At 50.6% G+C, this 22,519-nt stretch overlaps 2 protein-coding genes across 3 annotated transcripts in view; one reads left to right on the top strand and one right to left on the bottom strand.

The window, feature by feature from the left end:
• The first annotated feature begins 1,669 nt into the window (after window positions 1-1,669).
• On the top strand, window positions 1,670-14,128 carry HJURP (Holliday junction recognition protein). Of its 2 annotated transcripts, none has more exons than XM_059703618.1 (9): window positions 1,670-1,841; window positions 2,246-2,312; window positions 3,093-3,148; window positions 5,337-5,436; window positions 6,089-6,153; window positions 7,468-7,560; window positions 8,642-8,717; window positions 9,781-11,324; window positions 13,847-14,128. In XM_059703618.1, exons 1-9 carry the CDS (start codon window positions 1,746-1,748, stop codon window positions 13,877-13,879), a joined length of 2,130 nt encoding a protein of 709 aa, XP_059559601.1. In that variant the 5' UTR covers window positions 1,670-1,745; the 3' UTR covers window positions 13,880-14,128. The 2 variants fall into 2 exon arrangements, with proteins under 2 accessions (XP_059559601.1, XP_059559600.1); XM_059703617.1 differs by having other exon boundaries at window positions 3,093-3,157.
• Window positions 14,129-14,760: 632 nt separating this feature from the next.
• The window catches only part of MROH2A (maestro heat like repeat family member 2A), a 43,522-nt gene continuing 35,763 nt past the window's right edge, over window positions 14,761-22,519 (bottom strand). The window contains exons 33-41 of the mRNA XM_059704870.1: window positions 22,239-22,376; window positions 21,729-21,843; window positions 20,381-20,527; window positions 20,106-20,288; window positions 19,451-19,606; window positions 17,740-17,871; window positions 16,669-16,771; window positions 16,370-16,435; window positions 14,761-15,934 (exon numbers count right to left, since the gene is read on the bottom strand). Of these exons, the coding sequence (XP_059560853.1) occupies window positions 15,813-15,934; window positions 16,370-16,435; window positions 16,669-16,771; window positions 17,740-17,871; window positions 19,451-19,606; window positions 20,106-20,288; window positions 20,381-20,527; window positions 21,729-21,843; window positions 22,239-22,376 (1,162 nt within the window). The 3' untranslated portion in view covers window positions 14,761-15,812. The remainder of the gene's footprint in view (window positions 15,935-16,369; window positions 16,436-16,668; window positions 16,772-17,739; window positions 17,872-19,450; window positions 19,607-20,105; window positions 20,289-20,380; window positions 20,528-21,728; window positions 21,844-22,238; window positions 22,377-22,519) is intronic.

Below are 22,519 nucleotides of genomic sequence, written 5' to 3'. Positions count from 1 at the left end.
ATACACAAAAATAAACTCAGAATGGATAAAGGACTTAAACTAAGACGGAAACCATAAAAATCTTAGAAGAATTCATAGGCAGCAAAATATCAGACATATGTCATAGCAATATCTTTACTGAAACAGCTCCTAGGACAATGAAACTAGGAGAAAGTAAACAAATGGGACTACATCAAAATAAAAAGCTTCTGCACAGCAAAAGAAACCATCAACAAAACAACAAGAAAGCCCACTGCATGGGAGAACATACTTGCCAATGTTATCTCAGATAAGGGTTTAATCTCCAAAATTTATAGGGAACTCATACAACTTAACAAAAGGAAGATAAATAATCCAATCAAAAATGGGCAAAGGCCCTAAATAGACACTTTTCGAAATAGGGCATACAGAAGACCAAGATACATATGAAAACATGCTCAAAGTCACTGATCATCCGAGAGATGCAAATCAAAACAACAATGAGGTACCACCTCACACCTGTCAGAATGGCTGTCATCAACAAATCAACAAACCACAAGTGCTGGCAAGGATTCGAGGATGCAGAGAAAAGGGAACCCTTGTGCACTGCTTGAGAATGCGGACTGGTGCAGTCACTGTTTCCACAAACAGTATGGAGTTTCCTCAAAAATTTAAAAATGGAACTTTCATTTGACTCAACAATCCCACTTCTAGGAATATATCCCAAGAAATCAGAAACACCAATCAGAAAGGATATATGCACCCCTATGTTCATAGCAGCACAATTCACCATAGCTAAGATCTGGAAACAGCCTAAGTGCCCATCAGCAGATGAGTGGATTAGAAAACTGTGGCACATCTACACAATGGAAAACTATGCTGTTTTAAAAAAGAAGGAACTCTTATCATTTGCAACAGCATGGATGGCCCTGGAGAGCATTGAGCTAAGCAAAATAAGCCAGTCAGAGAAAGATAAATATCACATGATCTCACTCATTTGTGGAATATAAGGAACAACATAAACTGATGAACAAAAATAGAACCAGAGACATAGAAGCATGGAACAGACTGTCCAACCTATGGGGGGGGGGGGGGAATAAAAAAGGGGGACTAGTATGCATGCATATGAGCATAACCAATGGACACAGACAGCAGGGGAGAGAGGGCATGTGGTGGGGGGTGGGAGCCCGGGGAGAGGTCAATGGGGGGTGGGGGGGAGGAGACTCATGTAATACTTTAAACAATAAAGAATTTAAATAAAGAAAAATAATCATCACTGGAATCTGTGAGGCGTAGGGTACTTCTTTTTAAATGCCTGCCTCCTTTTGTATTCGTAATTTGGGGGGAGGGTGTTCCCTTTCTTGGTCCTGGCTCTCGCGACAGCGCGAGGGAGCCAAGGCCCAGGGAGGCCTGTGGGTGAGGGGGCTGCCACCAGGTGCACAACGGGGGGAATTATACGCACTTCGCAGGGTTCCCGCGCGGCGCTGCTGATTACCAGGGACGCGAGCACCCCGAGGGACAACCGCGCCGTTACTGCGCGCACGCCCCGAGAACCCTCACCCCAACACTTCGGAGCCCGGCGGATGCGGAAACTCGGGCGCGATTGGCCGGGCAAAAGCTCAGTTACCGTGTTTGAAAGGCCCAATCAGCGCCCAGCCTCTCCACGCTAGCCAATGGGAAACCCGAGGGGCGGGCCGGAAGGGCGGGGTCTCTATTTGAACCTGGACGCGGGGAAAGGCTCCCAGGACAATATCCTGCTGGAATCCCGGTTTGGGTCTCCGTGCGCCATGGAGGGCGAGGTCTCAGGGGATGACGTGCTGATGCAGAAGCTCAAGAAAAGCCGCCACCGCTTCCAGAGGCACATGCAACAGCTGCTGGAGAAGGTCGGTCCCCCACCGTCCCGCTGGGAGGGGCGCGGGGCCGGCGAAGAAGGGGAAGACAGGGTTGGGGGCTGGGGTGAGGAGGGAAGCGGCGGGGAGGGGACGTGGAGTTTGGGGCTGGGTGTTAGGGGAGGTAGGCGGGCTTTAGGGGCGGGGGAGTAGGGGAGAGGAGGCGGGTTTTGGGAGCCGGGGGCTAGGGGCAAGGTGGGGGACTTTAAGGGCGGGGCCAGGGGAGAGGAGGTGGGCTTTAGGGGCCAGGGGTAGGAGGGAGAAGGCCGGTTTAGGGGTGCGGGCAGGCTTGGAGGTCCAGGGGCCGGGGAAGGAGTTGGGGGGGGGGCTCTCCTCCGCCCAGGTCAGGGGCTCCTGGCTCCCTGGAACCCGACGTGATGCCCCTTGCTCTCCTGCAGTACAACCAACCCTTCGAGGATGCCCCGGTGGTGCAAATGTCCACGCTGACCTACGAGACTCCCCAGGGTACGGAATCCCCGACCCCCCCTTCTCAATATTTACCGTTAGCTGTTTAATAGTTGGTGTTGCAAACTTACTTTCCATGGGTTCTCTTTGGTAAATAGCTGGGAAAATTTGCACTGGGTGATGTCAGTTCCTCCCATTCAGCCTTACCGACTCGTTCTTACTAATGAAAGCCAGCCTCAGATCCAGTTCTGCCATGTGTTGGGTAAGACAGGCGCAAAAAGGTTCACAAGACCTGCTCTTAAAGGAAGTCCCATCTCTTTACCTTCCCAACCACACCTTGGGTGAAAGTTGGCCCAGGCAGAGGTAAGGAAGGTATCCTGGGCAGGACACAGGGCTCTGTAGGAATCATTCCTACAGGCTTCAGTAAGAATGGGCCGTGCCTGGAATAGTTTGCCCGTTCATGTATCTCCAATACCACTGATTTCACCAGCGAAAACTCATTTCCGATTCCCATTTTGAGGAGAACAGCAGTTGAAGCACCTAAATACCTTGATAGCCGCCACACGTTAGCATGCAGAAGACCATCTGGAGAGCTTGTTAAAACGCCGATTCCTGGGGTGCCTGACACTAGGTAGAGATTTTCATTAACGACAAATATTTGTCTAATCTTGGTTTTAAAAAAAATAAAACCTTCAACTTCACAAAGATGAAGAGCAACAGAGGATCAGAAATTATGCTTTTCTTTAGCCTGTCATTTGGTTTTCTTTGAGTGCAGATTAAACAGAAACCCCATGTTCAGAATTACTTAAGTGGTAATTTTACTTCATTTCTTTTCTCGAGGATTGAGAATTTGGGGTGGAGGACTAGAAAAGGAGAAAAGCAAAGGACAAATCCAGGTATTTAATGTCGCGTGTTATTGCCACTGCCCCTGCCGTGGAGGGGTATTGATGCGAATAAAGGATGGGTGAGCTGTAACAGTACCAGCAGCCACCGCAGGGCCCTTCCATGGAAAATAGAAACCCTATTTTCCTGTTTTTAAGGACTTACTGAGAAGCATTTCTTCTGTTGCTTGTTAAGTTCAAGGAGGAGCTGTGTGGTGCTTAAGCCCTTCTGTCCCCTGGTGTCTCCTCTACCATAGGCTGACAACTGGACCCCCACATGCACAGCTGGGCCAGCCGGAAAGACCTCTCCCAGCCCCACACGTCAGCCACAGTTGTGAGCTTGCTAGTTGGGTTCTTACAGAAAAGACCAAGTCCAGGTCCTTCTAGGAAAGAAAAATGCCTCCTTGCTTCTTCTGAAAGGGGTGGAGAGAGAGTAGGGAGAGGATGCCGAGGGCAGCGTCACAATTCTTTCCTCCCACATTGTGCCACCTTTCAAAGTCCAGCTGTGGTTGGTTTGTCTTCCCCGAGTTCATCCGTGGACACTGCAGCTCTACCCACGTTATGTCCATGGAAAGTGCCAATTCAGCTGCCTTCCTGCTACTCAGTCTTCCACGATAGTAACATTTGCAAGGATGTCTGATGTTTTTTAATCACCGCTTCTCGGCTGAGGATCCTGTGTTCAGAATGAAAACCTTAGTGTTAGGTTTCCAAAGCCATTAACAGCAATTCAGAAGTCAGATTTCTCCCTGATTAATTACTTCAATAACACTCATAATGCATTTAATTGTAGAACTGTTAGAAATACATATAACTGTGTACTTAAAATTGACCTGATTTCTCTAGATAATACTTAAGTATAACATGATTCCTCTTTATAATACACATGTTTTTAAGTATTCATATTTCTACCCTTTCCCCCCCCCCCCACTTAATATATATTGTGAACACTTCTGTTCCATTAAAACTGCTCTCTTGTCGATAGGTATTTTAGCTGTTCACACCTTCCTTTATTGCAAATCAGGATCAGCACACTTTAGGCTTTGCTAGACACGTGGTCTGTGTCACAGCTTCTCAGTTCTGTGTTGTAAGGGGCAGGCCACCATGGAGGTTGACAGATATGTGCTTTTTAAATTATACGTAATAATGATCCCTACCAATCAGACCAGTGGTTGGTGGTCCTGGTGGAAAAATGTTCTCATCTGGATATTTAAGGGTTTTGCTTAAAGTGTAGACATGCCCCCCCCCCCCCCCCCCCCACAGACACACACACCTACCTGGGGTATACAGAATTTTAAACCCTTCCTGCAATTAGACAGCTGGGCGTAGTCAGTGATGACAATTCACATGTCTACAACCTAGAATTGCCATGGGCGATTGTGCCCAAATCTACCTTCTCCTTTCGAAGACACCCAAATTCTCAACCCCTGCCCACACGCCCTCCCTGAGATTGCTGCTTGGGGGCTATGGGCTTATTTACTTAGGCCAGTTGGGTCCTACCACAAGGTTTGGGTTCTCTTTATAGACCCCAGAGCTGCCAGTAGATAGGATTTGGTGAGAATTGGCTACTTCCCCATAATTCTCAAACCAAGTTCTGCCACACCTCCAGACACAGCAGCCACAAATAACTCTGTCAAGTCCACCGATGCCTCGGGGCTGTCCCTACAGGGCTGGGCCTCCCCACGTCCTCACTCCTGATCTTGCAAGTCTTCACCTGGTTCCGCTCGCAAGGCCACTCCACCGGCTAAAGCTTGTAAAGGAGTTGTAGACCTCACAGCATCGCGGTCACAAGAAGTCCCCCAGGGGCCCCTTGAACTTCTGGGTTCTTCCTGACGACCTAGTGACAGTGTTGTCCTGTTTCGTGTTGGTTTTTCATTTGCTGCCATACGAGGGCCAGGTCAGGCCCTTTCGCTCGGGCCTTGGCTTCTCGCTTTGCCTGCTCCGCCCCTCACCATCCAAGTGGCTTTTGAAGTAGCTGCCATGGGCACAGCTGGAGAAAGAAAGCTTGTTTCCTTTCCAAGGGGAACCTTGACCACCTACTAGAAGTGTTGTGGCCTTTGATCCCAGAATGTGCTGGAAGAGAAACTTTGTGAAACCCCCTGTTCTCCCATATGTGAATGGAAGGGCTGGAGGCTTGTTACTTTACAGTGGCTTTGAAATGTCTTATGACTGAAACGAACATGTCTTTAACTTTCTGAACTTTGAGGGCTCCCCGGAGCACACAGTCGGCAGGAAAGATGGCACCGTGCAAGCCACAGCTGGAGGTGACGAACTGCCCGTGCCCTACACACAGGACCTGGGAGAGGGTGAGTGTGCCCTGGGCTAGAACCTGAGGTCTCGAGGGGCTGGGCTTGACATGTCCCTGTTACAGCATTTAAACTCTAGATTCCTCACTGTGGCTTTTTCTAAGGTCTATTTTAAACGGTAGAACATCTTGAAGTGTCCTGTTATTTCCTCCCTAGCTCCCCATAGGAGCTGCCTTGCACTGTGCTACTTGACACATAAACAGTACTCAAATATTCTAAAATATTGAACACATGCCCCTCATCCCCACCTCATTTTTTTAACTTTTTACAAAAAAATTAATGTCAAGAATTTAATAAGACCTAAGGTCTGCCCTTAGGTGGTATGAACTGCTAACTTCCACAAACTTTCCACTGGCTAGAGGGACTCGGCTTCTAGGATCAGCAGGCATTGAGAGAGCTAGAAATGCTATAAAAGCTGCTTTTCCCTATCTCTACCGCTCCAGGCAGCTCCTGTTCTGGTGGGGTCTCTGCATTACTAATTTTTCAGGAACCATGGCAGACGGCTGCATCCCAACTAGAGGGAGCACGCTTGAAGCTATTGGAATTTTTACCGTAGAACACATTCAAGTGATACAAAAACCATCCTTGAAAGAAAAATACAAGCTTTCTTAAAAATTCTGGTTGAAATTTCCTTTTTTTTTTTTGCTTTAAGATTCAAAAAGCAGTGATGTTGATGCAACTTTATACCAGGAAGATCTGGCTGCTGGGGCCTTAATGGTAAGATCCGCCTTTTGTAATGAAGAGACAGAGTCAGGGTTTGGGGTGCAAGTGCAACACCCTCTTACCTGTACTTTCCTCTTCTGAGGCTTGCTCTTTACTAATCTCACCCTTTATGTCTTTCGTCCCCCTTTCAGTTCCCCTAGGCAGCAAATCTATCACTTGACAGCCATCACTAACCAAGTTCAAGTTCAAGTCTGATTTACTGAATGTACATAGATGTTGGGTGCTGTTCCCTCTGCACACAGAAAAATCACAGCTGTGGTTCACACTATGTCATTTGCGTTGATTGAACATGCAGTACGGAAAGTTGGGTCCTGAGTAGGTCTACCTCCGTAGAGGCAATGTCATAGGATGGTGTTCTAGGGAATATTTCCAGGTGAGCCCTTAAAGCCCATTGAGTCATGAGGTCACATACTCCGGCAGGCCCTTGTTTTGTGTCAGTCTCCCAGCATGCCCCAGTGGTCCTGGAAGCCACCGTCTCCTTATATAGGATCTGCTTCTCACCTTCCCACTTAGTTGGGATAGACGAGAATACACACAGAATATGGAGCATCTTCCCTGGCCCGGGTCAGATGCTAACGTTGCAGGCATGTGGTTTTCCTCTGAAATCGCTCTTTTTGTGCATAGGTTTGCTCATACACCCATGTGTGGCTTTGAGCGTCTAATTAGAATAAGGTGATGACCCCGAGGAGGGAAGTGGTGCTTAGTGAATATAGTGGAGGGGTGGCGGCAGTGACAGGAAGTAGGCAGCCCCACAGTAGGGACACTGAGTAATGCGTGTCTGTGTTACCCACATCTGCGTCCCCAGTCCAGTCCTCACCCCACTCAGCCACAGAGAGAGGAGACTGAGACCCAGTGTCTTCAGTGTGAGGCAGGTGAGAGGCTACCATTCCTGCCTCCTGGGTTGGAACACTGAACTTCTTTTCTTATAAAACATACACCAAAAAGAACAAACCATACAGATCGGGGTCGGTTTCAGTAGCTGAATCCTGAACTCACCTAAGAATATTCAGATTGTTTTTACTTACTTTTCTTTCTGCTCTAGTAATGCTGTCATAAACCCCTGCATGTTTTATCTTCTGACTTTTGGATTGTTCCGCTGGTAAATTCCCTAAGGTCGGATTCCTGGTCAGGTGGATTTCCAGAGGGGCTGGACCCCTTTGTCCTGGTGCCAGCAGGAAGTAGAAAGATGACTTTGAGGAACTTCATTTAAAGATTTGCGCATTAATGAGTTGGCCAGTTTGTTTCAGAACCCAAGAGCTCATCCATCCCCAAAATCTCTTAAGAATGCTGACTTCTCTTTTTTACCAGCCTGCAGTGCCTTGGAGCCCTTTGAAAGATGAGTTAAGAAGGAAATACTTGACCCAAGTGGACATACTGCTACAAGATAAAGGATGTGCAGAGGTAAATGCATTCCCCAGTATGTATCTCTGTAATTGATCACAGACTAGAGACCTGTTGAGGGACAGTGTAGTTCTCTCTACGGAGCCTATAAAGAGCATTTTGAACGATTGTTTCCAAGCCCTTTCGTTCACAAGCTTGCAGACTTCTCTTGAGTAAACGCTTGGGGTCCTCTAGGGCATGTGGTCAGGGAAGCTTGCAGGTGTGCCCTTTGTTGCCCACTGTGTCCTGGGGTGGCTCAGAAATCCAGTAGGGCCCTATCCTTGAGTGAACAGGTTCTAAGCCCTGTGAGAGGTGGCCCCCCTCCCAGGGCTGGTGCCCCCTCAGTTCTATTGTAGCCCATTTCCTGAGCTTTGCCTGGGAAGAGCAAAAATGCTGAAGGTACAGGTCCATGTAAGGATGCCAGCTCTGTAGTTTCCCGAGTCCTGTCAATATCTTTTCATAAAATAAAGGACTTTTGTTTAAATCCACACCTGAAGATATGTTTATTGACTTTTAGAGAGAGAGAGAGAGAGAGAGAAACATTGATTGGTTGCCTCCCATCTGAGCCCCGAACAGGGATCGAACCCGTGGCCTTTTGATGTATGGGCTAACGCTCCAACCAACTGAGCCACCGGCCAGGGCATAAAAAGGACATTTTAATACCAATATTACGTACATGTGTAGAATAAATTCTTCACCTCAAAGGCAGCAAACTTAGCAGGAACATGTATATTTTCTTCATGTGCTTGCTGGCCAGAGAAAACCTGTGTCTGAGGGCACTGAATTAGAGGGTGCACCGGAAATGCCTTTGCATTTATCCTAAAGTGGCAGCAGGCGGGGTCCTGGCAGGTGGTGGCCTCTCCAGGGCATCCTGGAGGCCACCTGGACAAAGTCCCTGGTTTTACTATGACACTTCTTCCCACCACTGCTGTAAGCCCAAGTGGCTACTTATCATCCTGGCACACACCTGTCACTGCTGCTGCCAGGCTCAGGTGTACAGTCTCCTCACATCCAGTGGTCCTGGTATTGGGGGGAGCCATCTTAGTGGGCCCAGAGCCGACATCTGACAACTCCTTTGTTAAAAATCACGCTTTGATTTCAGTGTGATCATGGAGACGGAAACGACACATGTGTGACCCTGGTCCCTTCGCTGGCCTCACCTCCCAGGCCTGCCCATGGTGAGTGACAAACTGCATGAACCATGTCCTGGGCACTGTTGGTAGAGCCACACAGCCCCTTACGCTGGGCATATCCCCGTCCACTGTGCGGGGTTCATCAACAAAAACTGTTAGAGACACCTGCACTTCATAGGGAGATTAAGAGTTTAAAATGAACTGCTTTTTCCCTCTGCGACTCTGTCGTACTGATTGCTAATTAGCTCTTTATCTCAACTTACTATTTTGAAATTTTTTTGAATCTCCAGAAAAGTAGGACTCATTCATAAACATCCTTCTCCTGTGTTTAGCAATCAACTTTTGGTCACATGTCAGTTTTTTGGGGTCACATTTGTCTAGTCACACACACACACACACACACACACACACACACGGTATATGTTCATTTGCATCCATATATATCATCCCTGAATGCTTCACAAGTGCCTCCTAAAAGCAGGTAATTCTACATAAAGCAGTAAACTGGGCACAAGCCAGCAGTGGAACAGTGACACAGTGCGGTTTCACCCATTGTGGCCGTGGTGTCCGGCTGAGGGAGCACGCAGGACACTGTGTGCAAAGTTATTTGGATTCTGTTTTCTCTTTCGTTATCAGTTTGATATCAGTTTGATAGTTATGATCATTTTTCTGTCTGTATTTAATTCAGAGTGATCCCCATCTTTGTTGGTTTACATTTATTTGTTTAATATATAAAACATGTAACATTGTGCAAAAGTCAGAGCTGTCTGAACAGCTGTATTCAGGACTCTCATTTCTTCTGTCTCCCTGTAGGCAAACTGTCACTATTTTTTGGTTCCCAGTTAGTCTTTGAAAAGGCAACCATGTTCCTAAAACTATCCCCTGGGGAAGGGAGACTCTTTTTGGGAAGGTTGGTGGAACGTAGAAATTTAATTTTCATAGATAGAAGAGTCTATTCCCAAATATGTGTAATATTTCTTTTGTTTTTGTATTGCTTTATAAAAAAAAAACCATTATGGTCATGATCCAGCCTTCCATTCCATGATCTCTGCATACAGAGTGTTTGAAGTGGTAACGTACACACATTTACCTGCGTGCTTTTCTCCAGGATACTGTGGCCATGTCTCTGAAGACAGTCCTTTTGAGCCAGCTGCATCTTCACACCTTTGCTCCCCAGACACAGTCATAGTGCCCAGAAATGACAGTGTCTCATTGCAAGAGACCAGTGGTCACAGCTTCTTGAGCAGCCAGTCCTTTGTGGCTGGTGACATTTGCAACGTGACCATCAGCGACCTGTATGCGGGCATGCTGCACTCGATGAGCCGGCTGCTGAGCTCAAAGCCCTCGTGTGTCATCTCCACCAAAACCTTCATTGTTCGAAACTGGAGCTCTCGGAGGAGACACGGGTGCAAGAGCAGAATGAACAGAACATATTGCAGAGGCGGCAGGCACGCACGGAGGGACTCCCAGGCAACACTCGTGCCCTGCTCTGAGCCTGTGAAAGAGGTGGGGGTTTTAAGAGAGAGCCAGAACTTCCGAGATCTTTCTGGCCAGAAGGCAGGATTGAAATTGGAAAAAGCTTTTCCTGAAGTAAACAAACTCCAAATCTCAAAGGAGCTTAAGGGAACACCCCGGAAGTTGTCTTCATTAACTTATGTGGACTCTAGTGTAACACCTCGTCTTGATCGGGAAAATAGATTAATGACATTAAAGTGGTTAATTTCTCCTGTAAAAGTAGTTTCCAGATCAAGAATGCTGCAGGGCGAGGGAGGGAATCATTACAGGGCGTTCGATAGCAAATTTAAGAAACTTCACCAGGAATATTGCCAAAGCCCCAGGAAGCAGCTAGCCCTGCCCTACCTCCCCAGCTCCTCCTCCTTTGGGGTGGATGTGCTCAGAAGTGGTCTAGCAAGCCCCAGGAGCCCCCAGGGCTTAGAAACCCACCGGCCAAGTAGACCTCTCAGCAAAGCAAAAGTGAAGAGTCTGAATGAGGCTTTTAAAAACCTGGGCAGACAGGCTATCGACACAGGAATATGCCTGCCCCAAAGTGACTCATCTGCATCATTTTCGAAGACCGACCCCACATGGAGCCCAAGCTGCTCTGACCCCACCGCTGATCTTTTCCGAGAAAATCCTCTTGGAATACTTAGGAAGCCAGTGGCACTCAGCAAAGCTATTTCAGTACCCGGGGTACATCCTCTAGGCTCTGCAAAAGATCGTTATGATGGAATCAAGGAGAAATTTGACCAGCTGCATCAGCAGTATTGCCAAAAATCACCTCAGCGGGCGAAGGTGCCTTTTTGTGCTGAAGCATCTCCAGATGAAGCAAGTGTGAAAGTTCAGAATCAGACAGAAGCCTTCTTTAAAAAATTAGATCCAGACTCTGGCTTACTGGGACCCCGAAAGTTGTCACCATCACTGCAGCGGAGCATCAGAAGTTCACGGGACTCGACCACAGTTGAGCTCCATCCATCTCCGTGGTTCGAGCTGGCCGCCAGCTGTGGGCCTCAGCCCCAGGCGAAAAGACGCCGCTTATCAGACCCTCAGGTGTGTGGAAGGTGGGCAGAGTCCCAGGATCCCTCTCGCATGGTGGGCCCGGCCTTCCTGAGGCCAGGGGAAGAGGTCTGCTCTTCCCCCGACTGGAAAGGGAAGGTGAGTTTTTGTCAAATGTGGCTGTTTGATAACAGTATTCTTCTGTGCATGTTCATTTTCTAAACTTTCTCCCAAATTCTGTTTCTTCACATCAAGCACATGTTCATGGTAAGATGTGCCAAGGTGGAGCTGAAAAGCATTCTTACCAAGAAAGTTCTACACGATTCCCAGCAGAATGCATCACTTTGCAGGCTCTATCCGTCCTTGTCCAACCGTGTCATTTCCACCCTCTCCGTCTTACACTCAGAGAAGAGCTGCTGTAAGGAGAAATTGGTCCGGAAACCATGGCGTTGTTTTCTTCTGGATTTCCTAGTAGGGGCGGAGGAGGAGCAGGCCCTTGAGAGCCGCCAGTGCGGAATCTCACACGTGCTGGGCTGCGAGAGGGCAGCCAGTAACCTCAGTGCCCTCTCCCTCCGGCAGTGTCGTTTGTGCAGACCACTTAGCTAAAGTTTAATGTGCTGCACCATTTTATTTTCTCCAGAGACAAGATGAGGGGGTGGGACAAGTCACTGTGTCGTTGAGTGTTATCACAGGAGGGCCGGGTTTTCCAGCGTGCCGCACAGTGTGCCGGGATTTGGACCATGTTACTGTCCCTGCCCGTCACTGCTGCCAGCTGATGGGACTTGACTCTTGGCTTGGCGGTTTGGGATTTTGTGTGTTAGTGGCGCGGGCAGGTCAGGCGTATATAAAAGCTTCCTCTTCCCTTCCTACCCCAACCCCATAGAGGGCCTATCAGCGGTCATTCAGATGGACCCTCTCTGCCCTTAATATGCTGTTTTCTGTCTTCCCATCTCTGCCTGTTTGCCCTATGACCTCTTTCAGAGGACAGTGTGTTTCCTCTCGGGGATGAACCCCTCCACCTGAGTTGTCACCGTCTACCACCCCTCAGACCGCCCTCCCTCTCCCCAGGCCTGTCCCTACCTTTGTCCATTAGTGCTTCTCAGTGTTCAGACCCCCGTGGCTCCCCTTCTCGAAAAATATTTCAAAACCCTACAGTGCTTTGACTACCTGCGGGACTGCACTGTGGATGCAGAAATGACCGCCCCTCCCTGAATGAGCCCCAGCGGCCTTCAGCTCGGAATCCCCAGGCCCACTTGACTTTTTCGGATCGGGCCACTGGCAGGGACTGAGTCCTCTGAGGCTGAGGCTTTCGGTGTCCAGCCATGTGCTCCTGGCAGACACTTCGGGAGCACGAAGCTCACACATTCCGTTTGCTCTCACAGATCACCGCTCATCACCATCACCTTGTTTCTCGGTTGAAAGGGTACATTTCACCAAAGATGACTCCTCAGCCCCTGGGCTGTCTCTGAGGCTTCTCCCAGCCCCTGACACGTCACATCCCCCTTGTCCCCGTCCCCACTTGTTTGAACCTAAACCTTTTCCTCACACAGCTTCCCTCCTTGTCTTTTCCCTTTTTTGTGCCTTTCCCACCATGTTCCCTGGTTTGCTCGCGCCTCACCTCTTAAGCCGCCTACTTACTAACTGGCTCCGGGAGTGTGGCAGGTCACTCCTGCCCCTACTCTACCCTCTGGGTGCTCAGGGCAGTGTCCCCTCACTTGTCACCGGCTCAGCCTGGTGACCATGTGTGCCTGGACATAGAGGACCAAGAGGAGAACTCGGCCTTGGTGGTCCCGGGGGACACTCCTGGCTCCCTTGGAATTTGATAAGCTCCGCTGGAGGCCTTTGCAGTTTCATCTTAAACCACAATATATACATATTTAATAATTTTCCTTCTTTTCCTTCTTCCCCTAAATTACAAATTTCTTGAGGAAAAGGACCAAATCTCCGTGAGCTGAGGCTACAGAAGGAATTGTAATGGCTGACACCTGAATGCTCTCTGTTCGCCGGGCCACGGTGAACCTTTTCATGCCGTCCTCAGTCCCCCACGAACCTTTCGATTAGATAGGTCTGTCTTTTCTTTTAGTAAATAGGGGGTTCAGCTTCAGTCTTATAACTGCTGGACCAGCATTTTTTTTTTCACTTTATTTTTTTTTTTTTATTGCTTAAAGTATTACAAAGGGTATTACATATGTGTCCATTTTTTCCCCCTGCCCTAGACAGTCCCCTAGCCTCCCCTATCCCCCAGTGTCTTATGTCCATTGGTTATGCTTATATGCATGCATACAAGTCCTTTAGTTGATCTCTTACCCCACTACCTCCTGCCCCCCAACCCTCCCCGGCCTTGAAAACAAGCCTGTCAACTTAACCACCTGTTTGCATTCTGCCTCAGGGCTTAATGTTAGTTTTTGTTAGTTGTTGTTTTGGAAGGTTTGTTTGTTTTTCTTTACATTCCTTAGGGCATCGAACGCCAACCTTTCGGACCTCCCAGACCACCGGTGGTCCACGAACCACTGGTTGGCGACCGCTGCCTTAGGGTATTTATTGAGCATGGTGGCATTTTCTGTAGTGGACACACTAATATTTATATATATATAGATGTTGAAATAAATAAGCTTTTAGTGACTGGCTTTGAAAATGCTAGTGGAATATTACTGAGATCGTTTTGTCTTTCTTTTTCCTAGAGGAAAGAGCACATCTTTCAGGATGGAAGATAAGTGATTTTGTGTTAGAAAACTAGAAGCTGAAAATCTACAATCAAGTTTTTTAGGGCATTGTCCCACTGCCCCTTTATTCTGTTTGTGTGTTTGTGCGTGTTTTTTTTTAATTCTCAAGACTTAGAAATTGCTTCAGTTATCTCCCCTTCAAAGCAGATTTCAATGAAATTGGTTTCATTGACATGACTGACAGGTTCTTGGTGTAGAAATTATTGGAATAAGGTTGCTCAATGAAAAGTATTAATGGTATCCTTTTGGGGCTATTTTGCTCATGTTTTCTTTGCTAAATTTGGATGTGCCAACTGAATTCTCTCTTATATCTCCCATTTCCTGGGAGAAATTGTTTGCTTTGAAATGTAAGTTTAAGCTCTGGGTACAATGATCTCTGAAGGAAAACTTCAGCTGCGTAGTTTTTTAAATTCGGACCCATAGACTCGGCACCTTCCACGTGAGGAGGCAGCACATTGAAGCACAGTTCACCCAGACAAAGTCATTTTCTATGTTTTTAGAGGAAAGCATGCTGTATTGAAGCATTCTTGTGATGTTCCCCTAGTACTCTTGTAGCCACATGGTAGCCATGACATCTGACTCTTATCGGAGCAGTTGATAGCGGTTGATAACAGAATGTCTTCGTTAATAAAATATTTCAAATATTCAGAACACAGTGACCAAACCCAGGTTGAGTAATTGTTATGCTGCCATGTGCTATGGATTTCTTATTTTAAATAAAATATTACAGATAAGATTAGATGTCTTCCCTAGGCTGTCACTGTCCTCATAATAATGTGTACTCTTTTCCCCCAACATCTGTGCCCTGGGTCCTCATGACCTATGTGTATTAGCTCAGGCCGCATCACAAAGTACTACAGCTGGGTGGTTTAAACAACAGAAATTTATTTCCCGGTTCTCAGGCTGGACGTCAGAGGTCCAGGTGCCAGCATGGGCTCCAATGAGGACCCTTCCTGGATTGCAGACGGCGCCTCCTCACCGTGTCCTCACATGGCAGACAGAGCGGGCGCTGTCATAAAGGCACTAATCCCATCATCAAGGCCCCATCTCGCGCACTCGCACTGAGGTTAGGGTTTCCATGTGTGAACTTGGGGAGGCATGTTCAGTCCAGAGCCCTGTGAATCAGTAAGGAGGACTAGCAGGGGGTGCTGACTGGCTCAGACAAGGCTGGAGTGGCCCCTGCAGTTCTAGACCTTTCTTCCTTATCAGGAAAATTATCACTCTTGCCCCAATCTGCTTGTGCCTTGGCTCACCCCAACCCGTTACCCAGTGGGCCTGTGCTGAGGTCTCTGGCCAGGCCTCGCTGCCAGAGAGTCTAGAAGTTCAGGGTTTGATTTCCGATTATCTAGTAGAGGAAGGTAAGGCAAAAGGAACTGGGCTTGCATCTCAGCCAATTTACAGCTCTACCAATAACGGACCCATGAACTGTACAGAATGGTGCCCTCTAATGCAGCAGTCGCCAACCTGTGGTCCGTGAGGTCCGAAAGGTTGGCGACCGCTGCTCTAATGTGTGTCACATTTGGCTGGTAGATGCCGCCTTTCCCTATAAGAGTGGGGGCCCTGGGGCAGGGCCTGCACAGTAACCCGGCTCTCTGCCTGGCACAGCCATGGGCAGTGGACACCATCAGCATGGATGGGACCTAAATGCCAGTGAAGACAAAGGTGGATTCTGATGCTTGGGGCTGCTGTTCTCTACAGTTTCTTGCTAGAAACAATGACCTCTCCCTTTGCCCCGCTGTTCTGACTCTGGGATATCATCACCTTACAGCCAAGAGTCTGCATCCACGTGGCAATGGAGGTTTATTTCAGTGGAAAGGAGGGGACACTGATTATCTCAGAACAATGCTTTCCTTACAAACTAAATTCAAAGTGGTCTGCATTGCTATGGGCAGGGTGGGCAGTTTGCATTTCACATTCGGGCCACCTAGGAGATTCCTTTGGGGGAAGCCAAAAGCTGGTGCTGACTGCAGGTATCCAAGATTTTGAGAGTCTCCAGGGCTGCCCTCTGCACCCCAGGATCTGTGTCCAACTGTAGCTCCTGGAGGGCTGAGAGCACAAATGGGAGGGTCAGGACCTGGCAGTTGGGCTGCGCCCCCTGCCCTCTGCTCTTGCCCACAGGCAGGTGGAGCTGTGTCTTCACACACATCAGCCATCTCTCAGGGCTTCCCTTCTCTAAGGGACAGTGGGATCCCCAGAACCCCAATTGCCGCCTGGATCCGCTGACAGAATCAGGGCGGAAGCATTTTACTAATGTTTGTGAAGGGGGAGGGGGCAGAAGCCCAGAACAATTGTGCCCCCTCCTCCTCCCAACACCACCCCACAAAGAGTTGTCTTCCTTGGAAAGCCCTCCATAGGGCCATCCATCTCTCTGTGCCTGGTTACAACCCCCAACCCCCACAAAGCCCACAACCAAGGGTCAGCACGCTGCTCCCTCGGCACTTCACTAAGCTCCCCACCTACAGTTGAGTCTCCACGACTTACAGTTCCGTAATGCCACAAAGTCCAGCTTTTTCAGATAATGTTCAGACATCTGCTTCATAATAACCCCTAAGTGACAGCCAGAGAAATGCTCATCACACAGGTATTAGGTGAGTGAGAGACCTGGCTTTACCTTACCAGGTGTCTGAGGAGTTTGTTGAGGACACCTGAGAATCAGGCATGTAGGCAGCAAGGTGAGATAGGAGCTCTGGACCTGACACCTGTCCCCATCCCCTCCAGACCCAGGACTGACCCATGGCCTTCAAGGTCCCTCCTGCATCAGGAGACATCTGCCCGCTCACCTGCCAAGTTGCAGGAAGCGATTCTGATCCTTGACAAGTTACTTTTAATGTAGGGCATGGTTTCTAGCAAGAAACTGTAGAGAACAGCGGGCTTTTTCTGAGTCTGCAAAAAAACAAGCGATACACGGAGCTGGGGCGGTTGCGGTCCCGGATGGGAATACAAAGTGTATTGCCATCTGTCTGATGCAGGAGGGTCTGCCAAGAGGGCGAGTGACTCCAGGGTCACACAGCAAATTGTCACTCTCTCTTAAGGGTGACTTTTCAAGGAAGAGAAGGTGTTTTATCTCGTAAGTTGCAGCCTCTGCTGCATTAAACAGTGCCACTGGGGTGTGGACTCCTGGGATGATTTACTAAGTGACTTCCTCCGTTCTCAAAGTGCCCATTATTCATATTCCTTCCTCTGCCAAAGTCCCCATCATTGGACACTATAGACCTTCAGAGGAAACCAGGAAGGTTATCCACCCAAGTTATCAACCTGCTCTGAGTTAACAGCAATGTGTTCCATTATCCATTCTGCAGAAAACTCCTGGAGGGTGAAGCGTGTCGGATTGGCTTTGGCCTGTCTGGCCCAGGGAAGAGATTATATTCATCCAAAACCCATGCTGTCCAATACAGTTGCCAGTGGCCATGTGTGGCCCTTAAGCACATGAAAGATGGCTAGCCTGAATTAATAATTTTTACATTGATTACATGTTGAAACAACAAAGACTTGGAGCTATTGGGTTAAATAAAATCTATGATTAAATTTGGTTTCGTCCTCCCCCCTTTTTTTAAATCGTAAGTATTACATATGTTTTCTTTTTTCCCCCATTAACCCCCTCCAGCCTGCCCCTGCCCTGCCCCCCGCCCCACGCCTTCACCACCCTATTGCCTTTTCCCTTTTCTTAACATGGCTATTAGGAAACTTAAAAATGGGCATGTGGCTTGCATTCATTTCTGCAGGACAGTGCTGGTCTCGACACTTCACCTCTAGGAGGTGAACACAGGGTCACGAGGTTGACTCTGGCAGTTGAGACCCTAAGCCACTGAGCAGCCACTGCCAACAGGGGAGCCCCCCCTCAGCCTCCTCACCAGGACAGAGCACAGGGTCGTCTGGAAAGTGGCCATCTCATCAGCCCCCCTGGTGTCTCTTTGCCCCGAGGAGTCCACCAGGCCCTTGCAGCCCCAGAAGTGCACACACTGATACATGGTCTCCACACAGGCCTGGAGGGACACAGAGCAGGGTGGCAGGAGGCGCGTCGGGCGGACCGAGGGCTTCACAGGAGCGGTGGGGCGGGGCGGGCTGTGTTCCATCAATAAAGCCAGGGGGTATCCCTGGAAAAGCTTCAGGAAGCTGAAGGGTGGGCTGCTGGGCCCTCGGAGGGCACCTGGGACCAGAGCCCCGCCAGCCTGGGTAATGGTGTGTGCGCATTTATAAAAAGCCCCCTGGGGGCCAAGGCAGCCCACTTGCCCTCAGCAGCCCTGCCTGGGACCTGCCCTTTTAGGAGATTGGGTTGGGGGCCTGGCTGGGGTTGGCAGGACGGGGGCAAGCCTTCTCATTCCCCCAGATGCCCTGCACCAGCTCTTCCTGCTTCTGAGGACTGCGCCAGCCAGGCCCGCAGGCTCTGGCCTCTGGTGGGTTAGGTCATAGGAGGATGCTGACGGGAAACAGAGGGCAGGAGGAGAGAGACCAGCATCTATTGCCCAGGGATAGCAGTGGCAGCAGCTCCGCTGGGGCTAGCCTCTGGCACTTCCCATGCATGCTGGTCCCCTGGCCTGTCCTCTTTGAGGCTCCTTCATTAAAGGCCCTCGGTCACTTGTCTGCTGTGCCTTCCCTGAAGCACCGGCCACAGGACAGTTGCTGAGAAGACGTGGAATAACAGTGGGAGCCCTTGATGGAGGTGAGGATTAGTGAAGAAAGAAGTCTCCAGGAGGTGATGCTCTGTGCCCTGGGTCACCAGGGTGCCCAAGGCAGAGCCCAGGCAGGGAGGCAGGATGAGGGCAAAGTCCCGAGTCAGGGGGGCACTGCAGGCCTCCCCTCACATCCCTGTGGATGCCACCCGGACCACCCCCACCCCACGTGCAAATTGGCAGGCCTCGCAGCAGCAGGATTGAGGGGACTTACCTTGTGACCCCAGAACTGGGAACTAAGGTGCTAGTTAAAAATTGAGCTATTGAGGACCCCTTGTTTGCAGGCAGCTATATCCCCACAACTGTGTCTTTGTCACTTGTTTTTTGCAGAACGGCCCCTGATCTCAGCCACCTCTCCACCACCTCCCCTTCTATAGGAAGACAGAGGACAGGGTCATGGTCCGTGCGTGTGGTGAGAGGTTCCCTACCTGCGTGTCCCCAGCCAGCCAGTGTTGCCTGCGAGGCAGCAGTTAGAGTAGGAGGCGGGGTCTCTCCCCTTCCCTCCACCCACCCAAAGCATTACAGGAGCTGGGACTTGGAGAGGGAGGAGAAACAGGGTCACAGAGCCAGAGAGAGCCCCTCACCCTCACCCCACAAGCCTGCCCTGCAGGGAGCAGGTGAGGTTTAAGGTGAGTTTTAACCATGCCTGAACCATAACACCCCAAAGTGAATCTGGTAGAAGAAAGGGCAATAGGTGGAAGTGACAGGGGAAGAAGGAAACTCAGCCACCGCAGAAAGCCGGTTTGTGGAGCGCCTTGAATGTGGTTTCTGGGCTCTCCGGGAGTCTGGAGCGGGGAGCCTGCAGGCAGCTCAGCCAGCGGGCCCAGAAAACACTTTCCTCTCGGGGACAGCGGGCCCCAGACTTTGGAACGCAGGGCCGAGGGTGCCTTACCTGGGCTGCGTCGGGGCAGGGGTCCTGGCAGTGCAGCATGAGCGGGACCCAGGCTCTCTTCACCTCCCCCTTGAAGAAGTGCTTCTTGGAAACCCTGACCACCTTGGCCAGCTTGCTGAACAGGAGGAAGGCTTTCAAGCGCAGCAGCTCGCTCTCCTGTGGCCAAGACGGACAAAGCCGTTCTGAGACTCGGGGAACTAGAAGCCCAACAAAACTGCAGCCATTCTCCACGGACCGTTTTGGATGTCTTGACCCCTGTGAAGCCTTCTGGATCATTCCATCAGGACGGAGTCTCTCCTCCAGGGCTCCGTGACTGGGCATAGCTCAGGTGTTTGTGACCTTCGCTTCCTAGAGGAGGGCTGTGTTGAATCTGCAGACACACACTGCCTAGCAGAGGTCCCATCTGGCATGTCACAGGTGGCCAAAGAGCATTTGTGGGTGGCCAGGAATTAGAAGGGAAAGCTCATTCCTTAATAGCCCAGGGAGAAGGGTCCCCTGGGCCCCAGAACAAGATTATTTTTTTACAAGATCCATGCTCAGCCAATTGATCCATTAGCGCCAAGTGAGACCTGCTGTCCTTTCTGCTCACCTGGTTGAGCACCTGCGCAGCCCCCACCCAGGGCCTGGGCCCAGCGAGGCTCTCGTCTGGACTCACGTTGTCAAAGAAGGACCTGCACTGCTCAGAGATGGCATTGAAGAAGGACCCTATGTCCCCTTCCCGGAGCTCGGCCAGGATCTTGGTCAGGGCCTCCATGCCCTCAGAGGGCACGCTGGTGCTGCGGGCATCCCTCAGGGCGTACAGGCACTTCTCCAGGAGCAGCTTGCGGTACTGCCTCACCTGGGGGTTGGGGGGCAGGGAACCTTCAGCTCTGACCCTCAGCCCACTGGGTCCTGCACCCTGGGCCCCTGGGTCAAGGTCGGATGCAGCACCTTCTTGGGGGCGCCCAGGGCCATGTTGCCGAGGGCACGCAGGGACAGCACCTGCAGGACCTCCTCTCCCTGGTCCACGCCCTTCTCTAGCAGCCGCATGGTGGGCTTCAGCAGCCTCTCCTGGTACAGAATTGGGTCGCTCATGAACTAGAAAGGAAAACTTTTTGCAGTTATCCCCGACACAGGCCCGTTTCTGTCATGAGACGGGGCGTGTGACTCTATGCAGCGCAGAGAATGGTCTCCCTGTGAATCGGAGGAGAGTCAGAGCCTGAACCCCTGGAGCCCGCCCCGGCTCCTCCGCCTGCCCCTGTGGGGCCCTGGCAGGCCCCTCCACTTCCTCATCTGTAAAAAGATGGTGAGACCAGCACCTGCCTCATGAGGTTGCCGTGAGGATTCAGTAAGGAAATAGGTGGGAAACTCTGGGCAAGTGTTACCCATATTCACACACGCCTTCGTCATTCATTTCTTCAGTGAATGTGGTGGAGCGGCTACCCCGTGCAGGAGCCGCGTCCATTGTGTCCGAACAGAACCACGCAAGAAACATGCATTTCCCTCATCTGGGATTCAGCACCACCATCAGCCTCGTTCTCAAAATGCCAGGACATCAATCCCGCGGGGACCCCTGTGACATGTGTATATACGCATGCGCATGTGTGTGTCTGTGTGTGCATGCGCACACATGAATGTTTTTTAAATAAACCAAAAGAAAACTAAACACCAAATTGGTGTCGCTAAAATTGAAACTTCACTACCCGGTCCTTTACAGGAAAAGTCTGGGGACCCCGCACTAGGCCGATGTTTGGTTCCTGTGGTATATGGGGCATCGTGCAGCCAATAGAATTTCTCCTCAAAGTTTTCTGGACAATTCCCTGGATCAACCTCCAGAAACCTCTCTTTCCCACCAGGAAGGGACAACAAGGGCCTCTCAGTAGGGATGATCCCTGAAGAACCCTATGTGCATGGGAGGGTAGCTGGGCCCCAGTGGCCCTAACCCCTTGCTCCAATCTTCCTGGCTGGCTAAGCCCTCCTGCAAGACCCTCCCCAGCACTTCCCTCTCCCCAAGAGCGAAGGTGGCCTCCTCCGGCCACCTGTGTGTTGTGACACTCACCACAGCACACATCACTCGGCTGCTACACTCAGGGCAAAGACCACATCTCAGCCCCTTTCCCCACAGTGCCCACCCTGAATTACTGTTGTGATGAAGGAATGAATGAGTGAATGTTCACCTGCCCCCTGGACTAGATGCCCCTCATAGCCTGAGCACCTGCCCCTGAGATGAGACCCCCAAGAGAGCTGGGGGTTGCCCACCTCTCCTCCCCAGCCCACCGCACCCACCCCTGTGCCTCACTTCCACGCAGATCGCCGTGCTGCTGACACGGCAGCTGAGGACCTCCGAGGCCATGCCTCTGAGCACCAGCTCCGACAGCCTCTGCCTGTAGCCCTCCGCATTCTGAATGCACAGCCTGTGGAGGGGAGCACAGCCCACCGGTCAGGGAGGGCATCTCAGCTCCCCCAGTGCATAGCAGCTCTCAAGCTGGGCACGCATGGGCAGATCTAACATCTCTGGGCCTCCCCCTCCTCTCCACTGAAGTACTTGCTTTCCATCACAATTTTATAAAAAGGACTCAAACGAAGGCTGCTCATGAGTGATCGGGACCTGGATTCCCCCATCCTGGACCTGCTCAGAAGCTCTGTGTGGCCTTGACCAAGCTCCACCCATCTCTGACCTCACATTTCCTGCCCTGGGGCATGAAGGTTTGGAAGGAAAGATTCCCTTTGCCCTGCATCCCAAAGTGTGGGACACAGGTCAACACAATGCAAGTCCTGCCACCTGCCACATGGGAGCCTGGGTGCCCACCTGGCCAGCAGGCCTGCTCCTTGCAGGAAAGTGGAGTCGCTCTCCAGGAGGGCCCACACTCCCTGCTCTTCCAGCATGTGGACCAGCCTCTCACTGTCGAGTCTCTTGAACAAAAGCTGCATGGATTTGATTGTGATCCTGGAAGAGGGTGGGACCGTGTCATGGCGTGGCAGCCCCGCCAGGAACGCCCAGAGCACCTCAGCGGGGCAAGCACTGCACCCAGGTCTGTGAAGCAGGGTCCCAACCCCAGCTGGGCCCAGTTCAAGGGCCTAAGACTGGGT

Source organism: Myotis daubentonii, chromosome 7 (genome assembly GCF_963259705.1).
Source record: "Myotis daubentonii chromosome 7, mMyoDau2.1, whole genome shotgun sequence".
Classification (NCBI taxonomy): Eukaryota; Metazoa; Chordata; class Mammalia; order Chiroptera; family Vespertilionidae; genus Myotis; species Myotis daubentonii.
The sequence above is the reverse complement of the archived record's forward strand: the minus strand, read 5'-3'. Positions and strand labels throughout refer to the sequence as shown.